Source organism: Photinus pyralis, unplaced genomic scaffold (assembly GCF_008802855.1).
Source record: "Photinus pyralis isolate 1611_PpyrPB1 unplaced genomic scaffold, Ppyr1.3 Ppyr1.4_LG2, whole genome shotgun sequence".
Taxonomy (NCBI): domain Eukaryota; kingdom Metazoa; phylum Arthropoda; class Insecta; order Coleoptera; family Lampyridae; genus Photinus; species Photinus pyralis.
The window spans coordinates 46,927,233-46,949,154 of NW_022170403.1; the positions used below are offsets into that span (position 1 = coordinate 46,927,233).

General features: G+C 34.3%; 1 protein-coding gene across 1 annotated transcript in view; it reads right to left on the reverse strand.

Annotated features, from left to right (window-relative positions):
- Positions 1–9,528: 9,528 nt before the first annotated feature.
- LOC116162913 (homeobox protein SIX3-like) overlaps positions 9,529–21,922 on the reverse strand; it is a 340,946-nt gene continuing 328,552 nt past the window's right edge. Inside the window, exon 2 of the mRNA XM_031476679.1 lies at positions 9,529–10,745. Coding sequence (XP_031332539.1) covers positions 9,980–10,745 — 766 coding nt within the window. The 3' untranslated portion in view covers positions 9,529–9,979. The remainder of the gene's footprint in view (positions 10,746–21,922) is intronic.

Here is a 21,922-nt window from a genome sequence, read left to right on the forward strand (position 1 = left end):
ATGCCTGGGAGAATTACGCAATTGTCATAATTCGGTGTACGTTTGAATGTCAGAACCTTTTGTTCCTGTTTATTAGCAAAGATTATTCCTGGTAATAATTACGATTGCAAAAGATTACATGAATTAGAACACATTTATTTTAATTAAACACCCAAATAAAGCAAATAATTACAGTTACTTTGAACCTAAAAAAAACTAAACCAATTTTAATTTTGGAAAATATTTTAGCACTTCAGTCCCTGGGTTAAACTCAAACTTCGAAAATAAATTGTCATTAATTCCCATGTCAGGTGACCTCGAGTTTTAAAATACGTACGCCGCCGCAGTTGGATGTTAATTAGTATTTAGTATAAAGGACTTTTACCTTATGAATGAAGTCTCTTGATTCAACGGAAGTTGTGAAACTTTAGGTCGATGTCGAATCTTGGAATTTTTTCTGCGACTCGCAAATTGTCGATGTCGTAGCTGGCCACGTCCTGGTGCTTTGAAATCTGCAACCCTCCGCTGCAGTCTCCTCGGATAAATGGACTCCCGCAACTTGATTTTTATTTAGATCGTCACTGCACCTTTGTCCAATTTAGAAACAAACGCCAGCGATAAAACTCGCAAGCAATAAATGAACACGAACTTAAGCCATTAGTCCTTTCATAGTAAGTAGTTCGTGAACCCTTTTAACTGCGCGTTAATGTGATTTCACTTTTTGGGAAATTTTCAACTACGGTATATTTGCACGTAAATGGTGACGCAATTTCTTTCGCACTGAGCGATACGGTTAGTTGGCAGTAACTTGATTATACACTCGCTTTTTCACACTTATTAAGTTGGTATTATTGTCCTAAAACGACAATAGTTTTAGGCACCTTTTTAATATTACGCAACGTTAAAAATGGTACACGTTAAAAACTTGTGCTTACAATGCGAGTTCCATAACAACTTCATTCGCACTCAAGATTACCGTCTCTCTTTCTCTCTCTCCTCTGCCAAGTCTTTCTTCGGCCAAAGTACATTCCCTCTATTCTAAATTTAAACTTACAACAAATGATACGTTTACAAAACCTAATATACATTATATACAGTTAATTACAAAATTGTATTCCTTCACGCCCAGGTCAAAAAGCATTATATGTAATTGAACATATTCACACCCATTACAACCTTTGGTTATTCTAGGTCAAACTAGTTGGTTGTGATTTTATGATCACAAATGTTATTCGCGTTTGAAGATTTGACTCCACCTGCCACCATCAGTAGGATCTTGTCGGGGACAACTACATTCGCTTTGCCGGTACCCACTTCCGACGTCCCGTTCTCCCGTCATTTGCGTTTTCGTTCATTTCACTAAAAACCGTCCACAAAATAGTACTCAATTTTTGGGGCACTTATAGCTCGAGCTTTATTGCTGACACGAGAAAGAGAAATTTCGATTCGAGCTTCAAGAAACTTTAAACCGCGTGACAACAGTCGCAGCGGAAGATACCTTTTGGGCGCCCGAAGTTGACAAAAGCAAGGTGCGTATTGTCAGGTACCTATAACGTAGCGATACACAACAGTAATGATCACCAAAGTTTCGTAATATCTAATATCAAAGTCTCCAAGTACAATTATGTCAATGTTAGTAGAATGAAGTAGGTTCACATTACCATAATGTAGTTAGGATTTCACAAGTCGGTAATATAGAAACATCCACGCGTTGTTCTTCACTCTTTAAAATAGCGGGTCCAAATAAAACTGCTAAATCGCTCCCGTGCGTCGTCCGTAATGCGTAATATCTAAGTAAGTCAAACGTAGAAGGTAATCTAAAAGATATAATGATAAGAGCTTAAAAGAAACTTGTGAAAGAAGGTGAAAAAATTAAAAGTAAAGGTTGAGCGAATATTACAGCCTTCAAAATACATACCTACGTAATGAGAAAAGAATACTGCGTCATAATGTAACATACGTCGAGTTGTTCAGAAGCAAAATTCTAATCCGTAAAAACGTTTCGATGGCATCACCAAGACATCAAATAGAAAGAGAGAACCACTTCAAACATAAAATATGGTAAATTCAAAACAATAAATCCCTATTATCAGGTACCTATGACACGAAGCCAGACAAGTAATGGTCACCAAGAGACACTTGCAAGTAATGAATTCGAAGGCAGAAACTTTACTGAAGGGGAAAAGATATACAACTGCGCGCAATACTAAAGAAGGGATAGCCAAAAATAGCGGTACTATTAACTGTAGCAATAAAAAATCTATAACACCAAAAAAAAACTATAAATAAAAGAACTACTACTACAGATGGCGTAAGGGTTTAAATAAAACGTAACAATCGAAAATTATTTAAGTTGAATCCCATCAATCGGCAAGTATAAATAGCGTTACAAACTCAAACACAAAAATATGAAACGAAAAACTACTGGCACTGTTTAATAATGTGCGTATGTTTTTGCACGAACGAAGAAACAACCTAAGTTCTTTATACAAATTTATCAACAGGTATCATAATACAAACAAAACAAAAATATTGGAAACATTTTCGAGTTTAATTTTATTCAGCACTGACAGAACCGGAAAAGTTCTACACATAATGTTTTGAAACGACAAAAAAGATTTTGATTAGAAGATTGATTTTTTTTAACCATTTTTTTCAGATATCGTTAAAAAATCAAAATATTTTAAGAACACCGGCTATATGGTTCAGTGGGAGAGCGTTGGACTATAAATCGGGTGTTCGAACCTGGGTTGAGGGGAATTTTTCATCTGTGGCAGAGATGGGAATTACCTTAGACCAGTTTTGAGCATTCTGCCGGCTACTCCGAATTAGGTTTTTCTGCAGTTTTCCTAATTCGTAAGGTAAATACCGGAGTAGTATACTCGTAGAACAACTTAAGATCTTCTGCAGGGACCTCTAAAGAGCATTATGTGGGTCACTCTGTAATTGGGCGAAAGCCTGTTGAAGGCCCAGAACAAGGGAGGGATAATAAATAAATAAATAAACAAATAAATAAATAAATAATAAATAAATAAATAAATAAATAAATAAATAAATAAATAAATAAATAAATAAATAAATAAATAAATAAGAACAGAAGACTACGGTTTTCAGAAAAAGAGTAATTTAAATCTGTTAGCTTGTTAAAGAATTTTTGTTAGGTTTTAAGTTTAGAAAGACATTAACAACACGTTTCAAAACTTGTAAACATTTTCGAATTTAATTTTATAGATCAATAAAAAAAAATGAAGATATTAACAATACGTTTCAAAACTTAAGTAAGTTAAGTAAGTGCTGTTCTTAAGACTACCTGCCAAAAAATGTCTTTAATACGGAGTAGGTACCTAATCATAATGACTCAGTTCAGTAATAAGCTGGGTAAGCTAAGCTACCCGTAAACAGTACAGGGTGTTCTATTTAAAATAAATCAAGTTGCTATCCACATCCGGTAAAACCGGAAGTGAAACGACCATGACAATATTTTCTTTCGATAGATCATGGAAAACTATGTTTGTATACCTACAAATTTTCAGAATAAATTATTAATGGGAGTCTGAATACTTTTAGGTAACGGTTTGCGTGAAACAGCCTGTATACGAATCTATCGCTATACAGCCATGAACAATCATCCTGAAAAGTAACTATTTATAGTTCTTAGATTAGCTTTATTATTATCTTAGCGCGAAAATAATGTTCTAAACGAAGATATTGGTTTGATATTTGATTCTTTGCGAAGCATGATGACGCACATGAAGGCCAATATTAATATTGATAATAAAATATGTAAGTGAAAGGTTGAACTAAAATCTTACCTACAGACACCTACTTCCCATACCTCCCATACATTTCTTTCGATTATTGTATAGTTATAGATAGGTATAGGAACGACCATTTATATTATACGTAATCTAAGTACCTAGAGGTGCAGCAGGTATTATGTATTGATACTCGCAATTACCATCTGATTCTGTAAGATGCACTAATTATTCTAAACAACGATCAGGATACCGAAAAATTCTAAATAGGTAATTGTACTTTTATTGGAGAAAAAGTGATCTCAAGTACACCATCCTCTTGATGTCTAGACCTTTAATTAGACATAATTTCGTAGAAAATAATAAACAAATTAATGTCTTGCTAACAAATTGATGTAGTTTTCAATTGAGGGTGCATCCCACTAACTTCACGGTCTTGCGCTATCTATATGAGGCCAACGGAGGTATCAGTTTCATTGGGTCTAGGAAGGATCAATTTCATTGGCGCTTTTAAAGTAACATGTTACGCCCCTGAATTTCATATACAGAAGTAAACACATGCAGAATCATCTTTTTTTATTGTTAACATTGTTTTAAACTTGAATACGTATTAACACTTTTAAACGGTAACCACAGCCCTCTCTTACCCTTTCAATCACATAATGTGCTTGTAGTATTATAGTATAGGACTTTTCTCATAACGCGATTGTGTCTTGTTACCTATACTTATAGGAATTTGAAGCTTACTTTTATTTAATTTGTTCGTGCACAATGTTTTAGATACCTATCATAAAAATCATATCACAATTAAATAAAGTAAACCAATAAAATGCGACTTAATCGGAAGTTAGGTATAGATCTATATTACATTTATAAAACGGGTTATTTAGGTTGCTTTTTGTAAATTATTGTTTTATCGTTATTTACCTACATACATTTGAAACATGTTTACGTACAGTGTGCATAATAGCATATGGGTATTTGCAGTTAGAACCATGTAATATTGACTTTTTTCAAAATTTTATACCATATGTTCAATTGGCATATTTTAATAGGTTTGAATGAGTAGGCTAAGTCGCTCTTTAACGGTGAGGGTAGATAAAGTGATCATGATCACTTTAATCGCAAGGATAGATAAAGTGAAATAGATGATTATGCATTCTAATGACATCTGTCATTCTTATTTCAAATGGGACGCAGAGCACGATATAAGATGACGTTCAGAACATATGACAATGCTGTTTCTATGGAAATGTGGACGGCAGAACCTAAGCTTGCTATTTTTGACGTCTAAATAAATTCAGAATTGTCAGAAGCTTTACAATGATTTATATGGCTTCCGCTATAAAATAAAGTTTTGTACATTATGCACGACGATAAAGGGAAAATTACCCTTAAGGAATCCAAATTTTATGGAGAACAAAACTTTCCCTTATATGAGTTTTAAGGGTGTACCTACCTACACCATCATGCGGCAGGAATTTTAGTTTATTTACAGCATTGACATCATGGATACCTAATTTTTTTCGTCTTCTTCGCGTCTTGGTCGAGCCGACTTTTTGGCGCTTCTCTACAGCCTTCTAGATTTTTGGAAAACAATCCAAAATTGAGTTTAAGAAATGAACTTTCAGACTCATTCTAAGGTAAGTGCTCGTAAGAACTGAGAAACCTAGGTACCATTCCTTGACTATATATTTATTTTAATTAAAGCTGTTTTATGGAAACTAAAAATTGTTAAATAAATTACCTAATGCCCTCTAGTCTTCCTTCAAAATAGTAGTTTAAGGGTACCAACTTGTATTTGTAAACATGAAATTAAAGGTCCTCTCTTAAGCCGCATGAATATAAGGAAATTGTAAAAGTAACTTTTTCGTCGTAACCATTGTCGCAGCAAGACCTTTGTCTTTGTATGGGCCTGTGTACCACTGGGATTTAGGAGCCCCTCTTTACTCCTTGTTTATTTCAAAATTTTAATGTTCTGTTGACTAAATTTAAGTTCTAAATGTTATCTTATTTTTTTTTATTTGTGTCTGCTAGTGCCTTATTCGAAAAATGTTATTAATTTAATTTTAATTAAGTTAAATTTTTTTGTTAAAATCATAAAATGCAATCTGTATTTTCAGAATCCATAAATTGAATGTTTTGTCTTACTCGCTTAACCATATGTCCAGACCCACTTCTGCGGTTTCAAACTGGAGGTGTGTCTCTCTTTTGACATCAGTGGTTGACAGGCTGATGGGGTTAGAAATTTAATTTGTCTTTTATGTTATTTAATTTAAAGGTCTCAACGAAAGGATACTTTTCTACGAACTACCGCCCTTTTTCCTTACACCTTATCAAAATGGGGAGTGGGGACGCGGACTGGTTTTATTCTTCATGGTACTCTAATGAAAGGTCTTAATAGAAGGAATTAATTTCTACCAGCCACAGTCCTTCTTCTCAAACCGCGTGATCGGTTGTAATTCTTCATATCTCATGAGCGGGGTGTGACGAGTGACGATTGATTCTTCTTGCATTATGCTATGCGATCAAACATCAGTTGCTGTCGAGTTACCTTTGGAATTTTTGTTTGCATGGGAAATCGGACATGCATAACTTAAGCTTCCAAAGGCGCTCGACAGCAACTAATTTCTGATCGTTCCTTTATTATACAGGGCGTTTCAAAAAGAATCATCCGATTTTGTAGGTTTATAATTTGTTTAGACGCCATTTTGACAATAACTGAGCTGGGCGTTGACAGAAGCGCGCTACTGCCACCTAGCGGAAACCACGCGAAACTCGAGAGCTTCCTCTTACTAACAGTAGGTACATTGTTCTATCAAATCGGACTTATAGATGAATAGCAATAAATTTTTAAAATCGGATAATTCTTTTTGAAACGCCCTGTATATTGCGTAGAGTTTGAATGTGTACAAGAAATCCTTTAAATGTTTATGTGTAATGAGCCCCTCTTCCCATTAATCATATATCAAGAAAGTACCTAAATATTGATGATTATAGTATGCTACTACTTTATAACCCAATTATTTACTAAGCTATTTCGGTTTAAAAAATGCACTTTATCTGCACTAGAGTTGTGCACAATTTATACTTGTTTAATAAATCAGTAGAGAGTTACCTACAAAAATCAGTAATAGGATACGATACGCCATTTAGAAAAGCCTGGAAGCCCACCTCTCTCAACCTCTCTCATTACAGACTCTTTTATTGCAGACATCTTCGGAACCGAATTCATAACTAACGGAGATGTCAAAAGGGCCTTCCTTATTTTTTGGGCTACATTGCCATTTCACGAACTTCGATCTACAAATTTGATAAAGAATCCATCTACAATACTTCATCGCAATCAGTCCATCCGTTACTCTTTTAAATTGATGGACAAGAAGCCATCGAGTGAGCAGTCGGCCGATTGGGAGAAAGCATAACGGTCTCGTCTCTCCACGTTAAAAAATGTTGAAAATCGCTCCTCTAAGGTGACCGGCCGACTTCTTTAATAATTTCTTGTATAGGTATCTAATAGGTTTCGAGTTACTTAAAATAAAACTATAAATAATAATTAGGTATCGGAGCTTACACCCGTTCCCGTTTTTTTATGAAACAACCGGTTACAAATCAGAAATATTGCTCAATTAATAAATTGTGCAAGGTGGGGCATTGAAAACGAAATGTTACTTTTGGTTGATTAAGAGACATTTTCGAAAAACGGCCAGACCTAAAAAATGCCACATTGGCTAAAGTAGATTTAATAAGCGCATTTTTGATTACTAATCGGTAAAATCTGCTTCTGGGGAATAAGGATAATGCGTTTGTAGATTTTCCTAAACAAATTAATAATTTTATTTATTTATTTAGGTAATTGTTTATTAATTAATTAATTAATTTATTTATTTATTTATCGTCCTTTCTTGTTCTGGGCCCTCAACAGGCTTTTACCCAATTACAGAGTGATCCGCATAATGCTTTTTAGAGTTGCCTCTGTAGAAGGTCTTAAGTCGTCCTATACTACTCCGGTATTTACTTTACAAATTAGGAAAACTGCAGGAAAACCTAATTCGGAGTAGCCGGCAGAATGTTCGAAACTGGTCTAAGGTAATTCCCATCTCAGCCACAGATGAAGAATTCACCTCAACCCAGATTCGAACACCCGATCTCGACCTATGTAACCCAACGTAAATTTCTGTGAGATTTTTTTCCACCACTTTTTAAGAGTCTGCCATCTTGGAGGAGGAATGTTTAAAAAATTTGTTCACAATGGGAAAGAATGTGCCCACAATCTTAGCCCAACAAACCAAAGATTTTGGTTTATCGGTTTATTTGGTAAAAAAAGTTTGTTTTGGTCCCCAACTTTGACATACGTAGATACGTAGGTAATTATTACACCCTGTATCATTCATTTCATGAAAATGTTTCGTAACGTACCTACCCACTCGGGAACATACAATGTGTCATGTTTCGAATCCTTCAATAGAGTGTCAGGTATTATACACAAGAGATAAGGACAGCGTAAAATTGGCTTTGAAGAATTTTGAGCTAATTTCAAATATCACTTCAAATTTAATCTCTTTTTTTGTATTCGGGAAACCAAACATTACCTACTTCCTACACCGTAAAAACCCCTTGTTCAAAGTAGTACTTATAAACCAACATTACCACCTATATCTATAATATAATACCTAAACAAAAGTTATCGCTAATCGAATGAAAACAAATGAGAAACCACAACCAAGGTTGTTTGTGGGCACCAAAATACTTCTCTCAAAAATGGGTCTCAATAATATACAAGAGTAGTATAGTAACAAAGATATGAGCTTACGTTGACCTTGAGATCTGCACATGCACCAAGTTCAAGGTCATTCGATTCGGTTTTGTTTGTCGAAGGAAACAGGTCTGTTTATAGGAAGCAGATCAGTTAGACGAACTTGATTCTGCTAAACGGACTTTCGTTCTGCCGAAGAGAGCTGTAGAGCAGATCTGATTTTGATCAATAGACCTGTTTCTGTTTAACTGACCTGTTTCAGATACAGACTCGTTTCTGCTCAACCAATCTGTTATTATTGTCTATAGAAAATTTCTTGAAAATAATTCAAAAAATTACAAGATGGCGAACAAAATTGTTAAGGCTTCATAAATATTATATAACAAACATTAACTTCTGCATATATAATTAAATTGTATGTATGGTGTTTGTTCCAACAATATGATTATTTAATTAAAAAAATAAATAGTACCTATAGGTAAGGTATCTAGGTATATAAAAACAAACATATAAAATATCGAAACTGTCCTTGAAGTCTAATATTTTATTGACGTGCCTACATCATTCTTTTATTGAGATTTAAGTGGTAGCTAAAAACTGAAAAAGAATGGCGAAAGGTCGGCCACTATTACTCGTTTAACCTAAATAAATTTTACTCACATGGCTATAACCGCTATAATTATTGCAAAGCATCATTTACTTCAACTAATTAAAGAGACGTACTCTATTATTAAACCCTGTTAATTAGACACAATGTCATGAATGCAATATATATGAACCAGATTGTGGTCAGTCTGTTAATGTTCCATTAAGGTCGATTTAGAGGGAAAAGCTGACAGGTAACATGCTCAGATCGATATAATGGCAGAGGGATGGTGGCCTGACACATACCTACTTAACATTTTTTGTTCTGACGAAGCATTCCGAACAATGCGCAAACAAAGTAAACTGCTCTGTTAAATAAAACACAACTATTTATGCTGACGTAATATTTATATATTTGTATGCATTTGACAATCCATGTAAATTGTATAAACAATGGAGTCAACGTAGACTAACTAGGAAAAAGAGAACATCTATAGGGTAGACAATCATGTTTTCTACAAACAACCAAAGGAAAAGTCACTGTCAAGATAAACAAAACCGTTTTGAAAAATCTAGCATATAATTTAGTTCGAATATGCAGCAAAATATGACTAAATGCACAGCATCTATAAAGTTCAATACCTTAAATAGTTACACGTATTTTACATAATATCTACAATTGCCATTTAATGTGTAGGTAGGTATACTATACAATTTCATAATAATCTTATAAAACTCTCGTATTTTGACACACAAAAAAGTTTGAATCATGTGCTCGTCTTATAAAATTAACTTTCTAAGAAATACTAATTAACAAATAAATATTTTAGTATTGCATCGTTACCTCGTTTTTATGTTAGAAGTTCACATATGATCACACAATTTTAGTTTCCGGCAGTCTGTATCACGTTAGTCTAGGAGGGGAAAACGGTCGATGCAAAGGTGGTGGATTCGCCGGGCTCGGTGGGGCAATTCGTACAATCCCTCCGATTCCGTGAGTTGTATCACCGATGTGCAGATTAGTTTGTGGGTTTTGCGATATTGGCATTTTACTTGGCAAGCTAACCTGGATCCTTAAAGGCGCTGTTGCTCCCAAACGTAGAGGAAGCGGTGTTTCCGGGTGCATATGTAAACTTAACGAATCTGAAGGGTTTACTCGTAAGTTTATAGGAGGAGAGTGTTGTAATGAAGTTTGTGGCGGAGATGCGTCCAAATCCACGCGAATTGGACTAGTTTTATTTGATCTAAAGTCCGTTGTATCTACATTTATCGGGGATTCGGTCACAGCCAATCTTAGATTATTTGAAATATTTCTATCCAGCCTATAACTAGCGGGATGACTATCTATATTTACGGGTGAATTTGATGAACCTAACTTTCGTAAATTTGAATTTGGCGACGACTGTCCGTCTAATCGAAAAGAGGGTGGCGAATGATTTCCGAATCTAAATTGTGTCGGCATCGGACCGGGGGAGTGCGGCCCGAAACGGAAGGTGCTTATCGGCGTCGGGGACGCGTATCTTAAAGGATTAGGTGAACTTAAAGGTGGCGAATGTGTCCCCAATGATATATCGGAATCACTATCTGACGAATGCGTCGGAGAACTTAATTGCGGTGGTCGAGATCCTCCATGATTTGCCAATTGCGCCGCCAGTTGCTGTTGCTGCATCCTGAAAAAGAAAATAAATTGATGAGCATTTTAATACGCAAATGAATGATTTATAAAGACATTTTTATTTCGACATCCCCAACCTCAATGAATTAATAGAAATTTTAACTCGACTGGTTATAATGTAGTTACTTGCAAATTCATAAAACATCGCAGGGTGTAGCCAGAATGAGAAATAATGCAATTTGGGGATCTTTTGGTTGCTCTTAACTCGATATAACTCGTTGCCTACCGCGTCTTTGGAAAATACAGCTAGCAGGAACTGCTACCAAAACTCATACAGTGAATTAACTTGATTAGGTATTGAAATGAAAGCCGGAGGGTGTGTAATAGGACCTGGGCTAATGCTAATCAAGTTTATTTGGAAAATAGCCTGTTAACATCAACTGGGATCAAAGACCGCGGCTTTGGTTGAGAATATATTATTCCACATCGCGTAGATAGCAACATAATTGCTATTAGGGCGCTATTATATCAAATTCTTCATTATTCCACATCGATTGCCAGGTAGCGGTAATTATTTCTTACTTATTACACGTTAATTTGTATGCAGTATTCGATTTTTCGTCTACAATTGTTCTTACAATTCTTTACTATTAAAATATGCAAATGTGAAGGCTATCAAATCAATTTGCTTGTTCTATTTTCGAAACACGTAATTACTTAACAACTCAATTTCGTCTTACCCCATACGCATTGTGTGAAAACGGATTACTCAAGAAACTAGAGATTAAAACATTAAAAATACACCAGTATTAATACTTATATTCCCAGTAATGTAATGCTAAATGCCTTTTTGTATGTATACACTATGTATAGGTAGGTACGTAAGATTGAGAAAAAAATCCTCTAACTACTACATGTGATTTACTGCTATAGTCGCCACGTTGGGTGCTAATTGAATTATGCTGTATGACCAACGTGATGTTCTTGTCAAGTGAATGAAGAGATGCCAAAAGTCTCAACCGGAACCTACTATCCATTATCCAAACAGGAACCCCCCTAAGCGAACTATGTAGGCAACAGTTTTATTTTTACAAGTAGGTACATATAAATTATTTTTGGTTGAGTATAATCACTGTAATTTTGTTTGTTTTGGGGGATCACTGTCTTTTACAAATTCTAGCGTATGTAGGTCAGAGTGAATTATGATTGGTCTTGAAACGAGGTTGTAATACACATTTCGCTTCATTCATGCTACGTAAAGTTGAGTGGTTTTTATCACTAAAATTGAATGGCGGTTTAATTGAGATATTCTGGCAATTAACCGGTGGTTTGTTGGGTCTCGATAACGTTGAACGTTGAAGTGAGCTCTAAACACTTCTCTCGTATAGTGCAGATTTAAAGATTGAATTAGATCGTGTATTCTTTCGAGGTCCCTTCGCTTTATATGAAGTTCGAACCGATTTAAGTCAATCGTTGCTGTAAATCTTATTTGTTTTTGAACAGCCCCCTTACTAATTAGAGGTATGTTGGTGTTGATGATAGAAGGTTGTTACATGTATGTACATTCTGTAAGGGTAAGATTTGGATTTCAAGTGCCGTAGTTTTAATTTTAAGGTATGGGAACTTTCAATTTAATTTTACATCCACTTTAATTACGCGTTATCAACTCAACACCAGTTTCTTCTCAAGGCACCAGTTTTGCCAGGCAGCGGCCATTTTCTTTCGGAGTGCAAGGTCAACATTTAACCGGGCAATCTCAGCGCTTGGGAGTAGATAAGGAATTAGGTCATCAGGTCAACTAGAATAACCTAATCACACTGGATTGTCTTACAAATTTAAAATCTTCTTCGTTCTTTGTAGATGTATATTCAATTTTTAATTTTGTAGTTTGGGGTTGGGGTTGCGGTTTTCGTTTTTCCTTACTTTTGTTCTATAGCTGTTACACTTCGAAGAGAGGTCTTTTTTGCGACGGCGTTCACTACATTAAGGGTAAGATTTTTATGTTGTTACTTGTACCTCTATCATCGATGCGAATTTTTGCTCGTGATAATTTTTTTGCCTTTTTTGGAAATTATTGTAAATTCTGCAATTGAACGCGGTCGATCATTATTAAATTTTTTGATTGATTAGTTTGGGACACATTCAGGTTTAAGTACAATTGTAATGTAATGGTTTGGTATATGTATGTGGAAATGTTTTTTGTATTGGGAGTAGAAATCTAAGTTAGTTTATTGAAATGAAATTGATCTTCGTTGTGGAAAATTATTATTATTTCCTTAGTCAATTTCATTGTTACTTTCCTTCGCATTTTATACAGGAAGGGAAATTGCATCCACACGAAACTGACCATCAAGAATCTACGCGATAATGTGTGCACAATGGATTATCAACCTGCTGACGTGTGAACAGAAAATATTCAAGAAAAGGAGTTAGTGCAGAATATTATAGCGCTGTGGATAACAATAATGCGTCTGTCACACAATAGTACTGAAAACGAATAAAAGATGCACCACAAATGAAAAATGAGTTGGTTCATCATTATGGATGCACTTAAGACTTTGTCCGTATAAGATGCTTCCTATGCATCCACGAAAAAAACTTTTTCTACTATTTGTGATAGGCTTTACTGGATTTGGATTTTGCACTTACAACTTTTCTTCTGCTTTTGCAACAAGCGATTGAATGAACGGTGTATTATCTTTTTCAACCGAAGTCCTTTTATTCACAAAGACGATGATTTTTATAAGCAAACGTCAAGTGACATTTTCATGGCAATCTTGGAATTACGAATAAGCAGCCCAATTAATTATGTATGTACCTATTTGAATATAACGTCAATATGATTTTATTTTATTTCGCTTATTTTTGAATTATATGGCAGGTATAATAAAAAATACTATTTCAAACACATGTATTTTAGCGAGCGGCACCTCCAAATATTGGTTTTTTATTAACTATTGCTATTAACACGTATGGTATGGGTCAGGGGCCTCCCGATTTTTTAATCCAATGACTTGTCCGCTTCTTAGTAACTAATGTAAAAATTGCGAGCGAGTCCTATTTATGAACAATAGCATCAATTTTTGAGTGACAGTAAATCGCGAATGTGAATATTATGGGTTATTAACTATTAAGGATACCTATTCAACAAATTTTCGTGCACAACACGTGTTAAAAAAGTATTTTTTTCACGAAAATCACTTGCAAAACTAATTGTACAAATAACTATTTTGTGAATTGAACGTCACTTTCATGCTTTTATATATTATAATCACTAATTATTAATATCAGAGGTTAGAATTGCTTACGCAATAAGTCACGCTATTCACTACCCCTCTTGTTTGTTTGTTGGTGTTGCTTTCTCTTACAGATTAGGAAGAACGCGCCCTTCTTAAGCCCAACAAGGCCTTTGCGACCCGTAGTTCAAAAGGTAAATTTTTTTGACGACTCCTTGATATAACGTTTGATTGCATACTGGTAACCAGTAATAGACGTTCTTTCTTAATCTGTAAGAAACTTGAATGCAAAGTTTTAATGTAAATGACCGCGTCTCAATTGAGTCAATCCCAGACATAACGGATGGACAACAATCCAAAACTATAAAGGATCAGAAGATAGGTAATAATATATCCGTATCAATCTAATAAAAAATACTGTAACTGTAACACTTTTCTAATGTTAAGTAACCGACGCGTCTTTACGTAAATCAAATATTTAAAGGAAATCGTTCTGTTTTCAACCCTAATAGCAAAAGGGTTGCCATCATACACATTCTATCGACCTGGCTAAACTCACAGCCTTGTGTGCATATATTTCATAAACTAAGTATATTTTTAGTGCGATGAGCAAAAAATCCATTGGACTAACTGATACAGGTAGCAATTGCAATTGTGTGATATTTTGTGACATGGATTAAAATGTACTCCAATATCTAGTTAGAAATTAAACGTACCGTCCCGCATGTAGGTTTCTGGTCAACATTTTACGATGTACGTAGTTATTCGGGCTGATGATCTAATATTAGAAACAGACACTTTTTTATATAAGTTTGGCGGCTCCCGATAAAATTTCACCTTTGTCCCCAGTGCTACGTAGATATAAGTACCTATAAATAATTCTATAATCGATTATGGGGGACTCCCTCGAAACTTACACACCTAGAAAATGGGAACAAAACAGCACATAATTTTTATTTCAAATGCTCAAGTGATGAGTTAAGCGGAGTAATCCGAGAAGTAGGTACAAACGCAAGACACGTTTTACAACTATACAATGTTAGTCATTTTAGTAATTAAAGCAGAATATACCGAAAATCTAATCCGGAGCGGCAATGATAAAACGTGCAACTGCATTTAATAGAAATAACTATGACAGTTTCAAGAGCTGCAGGGTGCTTAAAAATTGTAGATCGTAGCATTATCTGGAACTGGTATCATTTCAATAGTAACAAAAGCAGCCATGTTGCATAATGGACGTGTCGCGTTTGTTTCCATGGCTTGGGTCGCTACACAAAAGGCATTGCATCGATACATGATAATTAGGGCGGTTCACAAGTCATTCGATACCATCTCTGAATATGAATACTAAATGTACCTACTGGCATTTCACGATACGACTTAATATATTGTTCCTAACGTTTAAATCTACTTTCTGATAAAAATCGATCATTTTAAATTGCAGAGATCGTATAGCGCGGATTTAAACTTCCATCTATACAGAAGGTGCATTAAAGAACTTGATTAAGAAACAGAAGCCGTTGTACATCCATCCTCTATTCTATAACCGTACACGGTAATGAAAATTAAAAGAAAGACACTAAATAATGCATACCAGTTTCGGTTCAATTCCTTCCATCATAACTAAATTGGAACAAAACAAATTAAATTAGTGTTGGATTTTTTCTTTTCTTTTGAATATGACGTGCATTATGGCGTATAATTATAGTATGTGATTATAGGTATTATTTCTCATTTCCTTTACACTCGGTCGTATTTTATGTTCTGTCAAAATAAAATAAAAAGAATGGTAATTTGATAGGCTTCAAAGTGAGTTCGTAAATATTCTCAACTACTTATTATATTTATTTAAAGCTCAAATTAAATTCAAACCAAAATTCTGTTCAATCCTACAACAAAGAAACTGTAATGCACACCTCTCACATTGCTTCTCAACACGACACGGCCCCTATCGAACAAATTCATTTTATAAATTCAGCGTTGAGTTATACGCAAGATCTACCTTCATAAAAGAAGATCAGTATAGAGTACTGAAAATTTAAAATGTCAGGATATATGAAATTGATCGTACGTATTTTCTAAATGGCTTTGTTTGTGGCATAATTGCTTGCGAAAAATAAAAGGTATCGTATCCATTTCAGCAAATTGTATGGTACAGAGACATGGATAGTGGTCGTTATTTAATAGACGCTTTTATTATTCGCTTTTACATTGAAAAAGAAGGGAATTGTTCCATATTGAAATATTGAAATATCTACACTGTATTTAAATTGAAATGACGAAATTAGACTAGACCAAATTAGATTGTTTTATCTGAAACATGCCTTGTCTCACTGATGTGTTATGTTAAACCAATGCCTTTTGGCTACGAGCCCGTACTTTAATTCGGTTACATCTCTATTATTTTAACAAGTCTCTCGGATTACTCTAAGCTTATAATTTTACTCAAACCGACTCCACTGACGGCAACAACAACAAAGTGCAATCAAATTATTTCCTTATATAAGTAATAAAATTAGAGAAAGTGTTAGCGACGATAGCGTATAGGAAGAACCTCAAAGTGTTAAATATATGACTTCAGTTAACAGAACAGATATGACAGTGTGCCAATATGGATTAGTCGGTAAATCTCTCGAAAGTAGGGTTAGATGTATAGCCTTTACAATTCCGAATGGCGTTCTTGCCTCATTACCGGTGTTTAGTAAACCCCCTACAGTGAAAGGAGGTATATTTGCAACCCCTAAGGAGCTAACAAATTAACCGTTAACGCGTTGAGTTCGCAATAAACGTATAAAGACTTATCTACACGAAATAGGTATTTGAGAATAAGCAGTTGTAATCTTTTGCTATTGTTATAGCGAGAAGATTTAAACACCTGTTCAAGCAAGCTCGACACTCCTGCCGTTTGAGCATGATGTAATTAAAATACGCATGCTGGTTTCCCACTATATTTGGTCCAAAAACTTTGGAATCTAACGTTTTGTTGTCCATTTTTTATGGTTTTATTAAATAATTCATACGTTGAAAACGTAGGTAAATGATAACATACAGCAAAAATATTTATGGTATAGTTATTTATATTTAGTCAGTCACCTACCCTATACATTCCACACTAAATTCGTTCTTTTGTGAATTGCGAAAGACGAGTCGAATATTTTTCTGCTTACCGTCTTACAGATACCGTAACTAACCGTTACATAATAAAACTGATTTGACATTTCACGTAACATAGGTAATGACTATCATTACCGTGCTTACCGACAATTACTAGTTCGTTACACTAACGTAACAATGAAAATGAATTAAGCTCTACCAGATATAAAACAATCTTTATGCAGCCCCGACAACATTAAGAAATGAAGATTAACTAGGAGGGTCGTAAACTGGGCAAATTATTATCGAATATTTAAATTATATTGAAATATATCAGATACTCCATTAATTATATGAAACACAGCGATTGTCTTATATGTAAATGTTTTACACTGAAAATTCCACTCGTTGCTTCTTATAAAATAAAAAAGGTTCATTTTTTAATTAAGTTCCAATTAAATCATTATTTTAGCAGAAAATGCCGCTAGTGGTAATTTTAGCGGAAATTTTTCTTAACAGGTAAAATGGCCGAGTCATTATTGTTGTATTATCTAATAATAATATTATGGTTTACATTATAGAATTTGCAATTGTAATAATTATAAATAATAAATTCCTCTAGAACTAGATGGATCAGATTTAGCGAAATTGTTCCAGTTAATGAGAGTAACGTTTGTTCGACGAATCTCAGTTGCGTCCCGTGATTTTCATTGATTCAAAGTTCCACATTTTGCTAATTTAGTAACGGCTGTTCATCGAGCTGAATGATTTGTGCCTGCTGAGTTTAAAAAATTCAGCCAGTTCATTAATGCTAAACGGCGAATTTTTGTACCATCCGACACTCTTTTGCTCTCTCCTGATTTGGTTTGCTGCAAGAAATAATCTTTTCCGTGTGATATGCTGTGACCGTTTTTCCATGAACTATCTGAACAATTTATAAAAAAAGAAGTAGGAAGTCTCCCATATAGCACGCATCGTCCACTATACGTACATTTTACGTACGTACGTCCATGGAACACATATGTACGTCTGATATACGTACAGGAGTATACGATCACAACTACGTACAATGTAAGTACATGGTACGCCAACAATTTCGGTCATGACATGCGCACACGCTTTTCTCTTTCAGGTCCCAAAACCGGCTTACCTGACTTTAGTTTTCTAATTTCTATAACTGGACGGTACGCGTGAGTCATTACTCATTAGTCATTACATTAGTATAAAAGTGGTGATAGTATGACATATTTTGCTCTAGTAGAATGAGTCACTTTGTATTTTGTCCTTTATTTATGAATTTCATGGATGTGACATTGTTAAAGTTCATTATTTTGGAGATATATTGCGCTCTGTGGCAGTTATTTTTGCACCACTTTGTACATACTAGGTACGTACTTTGCCGGGAGGAAGAGCAAGTACATTATACATACATAACAATATACGTCTAATGTACGTACGGCAGAGTACGTACCTACCATGTACAAAGTAGTGCAAAAATAACGTACCCATGTAAGCGCAAATCCACCGGTGTACGCAATAGGTACTTGAAATGTACGTACTTGTGTTATTTGGGGTACTTGAATTTAGGAAGCACAAAATAGTATCTGACAGTGCACATTTCCAATGTGTTCAAATTCGGAATCAAAAATTTAGAATCTTTAGAATTTTATACAATTTTTACATGTCATACTTGTGCTTGATTTTTAAGCAACGTAACCGTAAAGTTTCACACGCTGCCAGATAAACCACATCATACGTAATCCCTTATTTCTGCTGAAAGTATATGAAACTGTTTCGGTTATGGTAATGTCATTTAAACATTTTTATTTTCTAAGGTACATATAAATTATTGTTGGTTGAGTATAATTGTAATTTTTGTTTGAGGGTCACGGTATTGCTCTCAATTGTCTATTGCTTACTTTGTAGTTCGGGGCAAATTACTATATTGGTCCATTCATTAGGTCGAGCGCAATGCACATGTGAGATTATGTCTTCACTTCTTTTTTTCTGGCGGACTTGTTGGTCGGCACGTTTTAAGGGCAGCTGAGTGCATCGCTAAAAATGTTAATGACGGTGTAATTGCAAGATTTTGAAGTTTAAGTATTATTTCTGGCGATTAACCGGATTTTTGTATGATCTCGAATTGGTTTTGGATGGATACACTTTTCTCTCGTTGGAGGCTATAAATTGAATTTAATGTGGATGCATACGTAAGAACGGTAATTTTCCTTTAATCATCTGTTTATTCTGCGTTCTTTCAGGATTTCAGGATTTCGCTATTCAAAGTTTGAACGAATTTAATGTTCAACCTTTGCCGTTTCATTGTTTTCTAACTAACCCTCTTGTTGGTTCGAAGGTATATTGAATTTTGTGTTTTGAATGGGTTTGATATGTGGTTTCTTTACAGGGTTTTTAGTTTCGGTTATAATTTTATTTTCAAGTTATAATTTTACATCCACGTTTATGCAAAAGTAAAGTTTTAAGTATCATTGATCCCTGCCCGATTGTATCTTTACACGTGCCAATTTTATGAGTGAAAAAAACAAACAGAAAGTAAGAAAGTCCAATATACTCAAGGGTATGATACCTATACTTACAAAGTATCAGCGTATTTAGTAGGATTATGGAAAGTTTGTCAATTTTCGTTTTCAATTTTCTGTCAATTTCTTTTGTGTGAAATTGTGTTCAGAATATCTTTCTCAAATTACAATGACCTCAGTCTGTTCATTTTCAGGCAATGAGATATCATATTTTAAATCCAAAAAACAATTAGTAGGTACTTCTCTGAATACGCAAACTGGACCGTGGAAAAAGCAATAGCTGCTCAAAAATGTCATTTTACTATCAATTTCCTTACAATGTTTATTTTCTAAAAGTATCCATTCTAAAACATGAAAACAAGCATATTGTAAATCGTTCATAATCGAGTACCGTTCGATTTTCGTTTTTTTTTAAATATGCAAAAAAAAATGGCAAGCACCCACAACAAAACATTATGGCGTTTATGGGTTGCCTTGATCAATTGTGACGCCAAGTCGTCTTTCAACAGGCAGTCTTAATCTGTACTATGCGATCAAAAATCAGTTGCTGTCGAGTCACCTTTGGAATTTTTGTTTACATGGGAAATCGTACTTAACTTGAATTTCCAAAGGCGACTCGACAGTACCTCATTTTTTATCGCCCGGTATGAGGTCTTATTGGGTGATTGGTGCATTCTACAAGTTTTTAGATACACCTTTTTTCTTCAACACAACTTCAAGCTTCACTTGAGTCCTACTTTATTGAAATGAATCGGTACAGTGTGTGAATTACGAAAACTCAATTACATTAATTAAATTAATAGTAATTATTATTATTATTAATTTGTGCAGATGGTAAAATTGCTAAGCGTTAATTTAATATGATAATGTTGTATTTATGAAGATATAATTTGTAAAATAGAAATTGCATTATCTATCATTAATTTGGCTGTAACGGATTTTCTAATATAGTAATTCTTTTTTTTTATTTCCTGTAGGTGCAAAAATAAAAAGTAATCTATGCATTGTAGCTTTAAATTTCATTTAATCACTAAAACAATTATTGTTATTAATGACTTAATACCTATAAGAAATATAAAAGCTTAATTAACTACGGTATTTGCTCAGAATTAAAACATAATTAAAGTGAAAAAAGAGAGCGAGTCATTGCTTACCTTAACATAATAGGAAGATATACTTAACGTAATCTCTTAAAGTATCTCCTCTAAAATAGATTAACAATAGATATAATCTCGCATCTATATACTAACAGAATGACAATGCAAGTCTTGGGGTTGAGAAAAACAAACGAAGTTTAGTGGCGCCAAACTTCCGCTAGTGCTGCCAAAAGCATATGGAGAATATCACTAGTAAGCGAAATAAAACTACCCTATATTGAATTACTGGGTACATAAAAATATGTACTTTTCTATTATTTAAATAAACAAGCTCTTAAAATGTTTTCAAACACTCGCAGTTGAAATGTCTAGGGTTTATTTGTTTCTATCAAGCTGTACAAGAATTGGGATGCGAATATATTGGCATTTTGAGAAGGATTCATTCCGTTTGTGATTTGTGGCCCAGTTAAATAACTGTTTACCAATCCGTTACTCGTACGTATTCTCCATACGGGAACCAGATGTAATTTTATATGCAACACATGAGAAGGAGCGTTTATCCGCTAGATTTGATCAGCTTTGCATTAATTTCCACACGTATTGGATCGAATTACACACATCGAGTATGTGATATGCGATATACAAGTGCAGGTTTTATGTTGCGGTTTAGTATAAATTAAGACATTTTCCACTTCAACTGCTGCCCTTAACCTTAACCGTAATAACGCAAGTATTTCAATAAACAAAAAGACTCTCAAAAAGAATTGTAGGAATAAAAATTTTCTCATGCCAGCTACCCTTGTCCGTTTACACCCTTTTAACTGCAAATTGCTTCAATTAATTTATCGAATAAGGATACATATCTTCAAGTTACACGTATGCTCTTCAGAAAAGTCACATAAGTCACCCTTCTTACTTTATTTAAACGTTACGGTGAATGGACACTTCAGTAAAATTAAGTACACTCGTCGCTTTTGTTGTTACAGCGTTTTGTTTTATGCTGCATATAAGGGGGAAACAGTAAAATTAATTTGTAGATTTGAACAAATTTAAAAGAATTCAACGAGTACATTTGGAGTTTAGCGAGTTGTAATAAATTACCCAGCTACATTCAATCACTGGTAATTCTCACAGGTTGTTAACGTTAGATACAAATTACTTTACTTCTAAATAGTTATTGGTATCTACTCTTGTAAATTACCTTAATTACAAAATGAGGAAGGAAAACGCAGTATGATTAAAATCACACGTTTTTTAAAATGACAA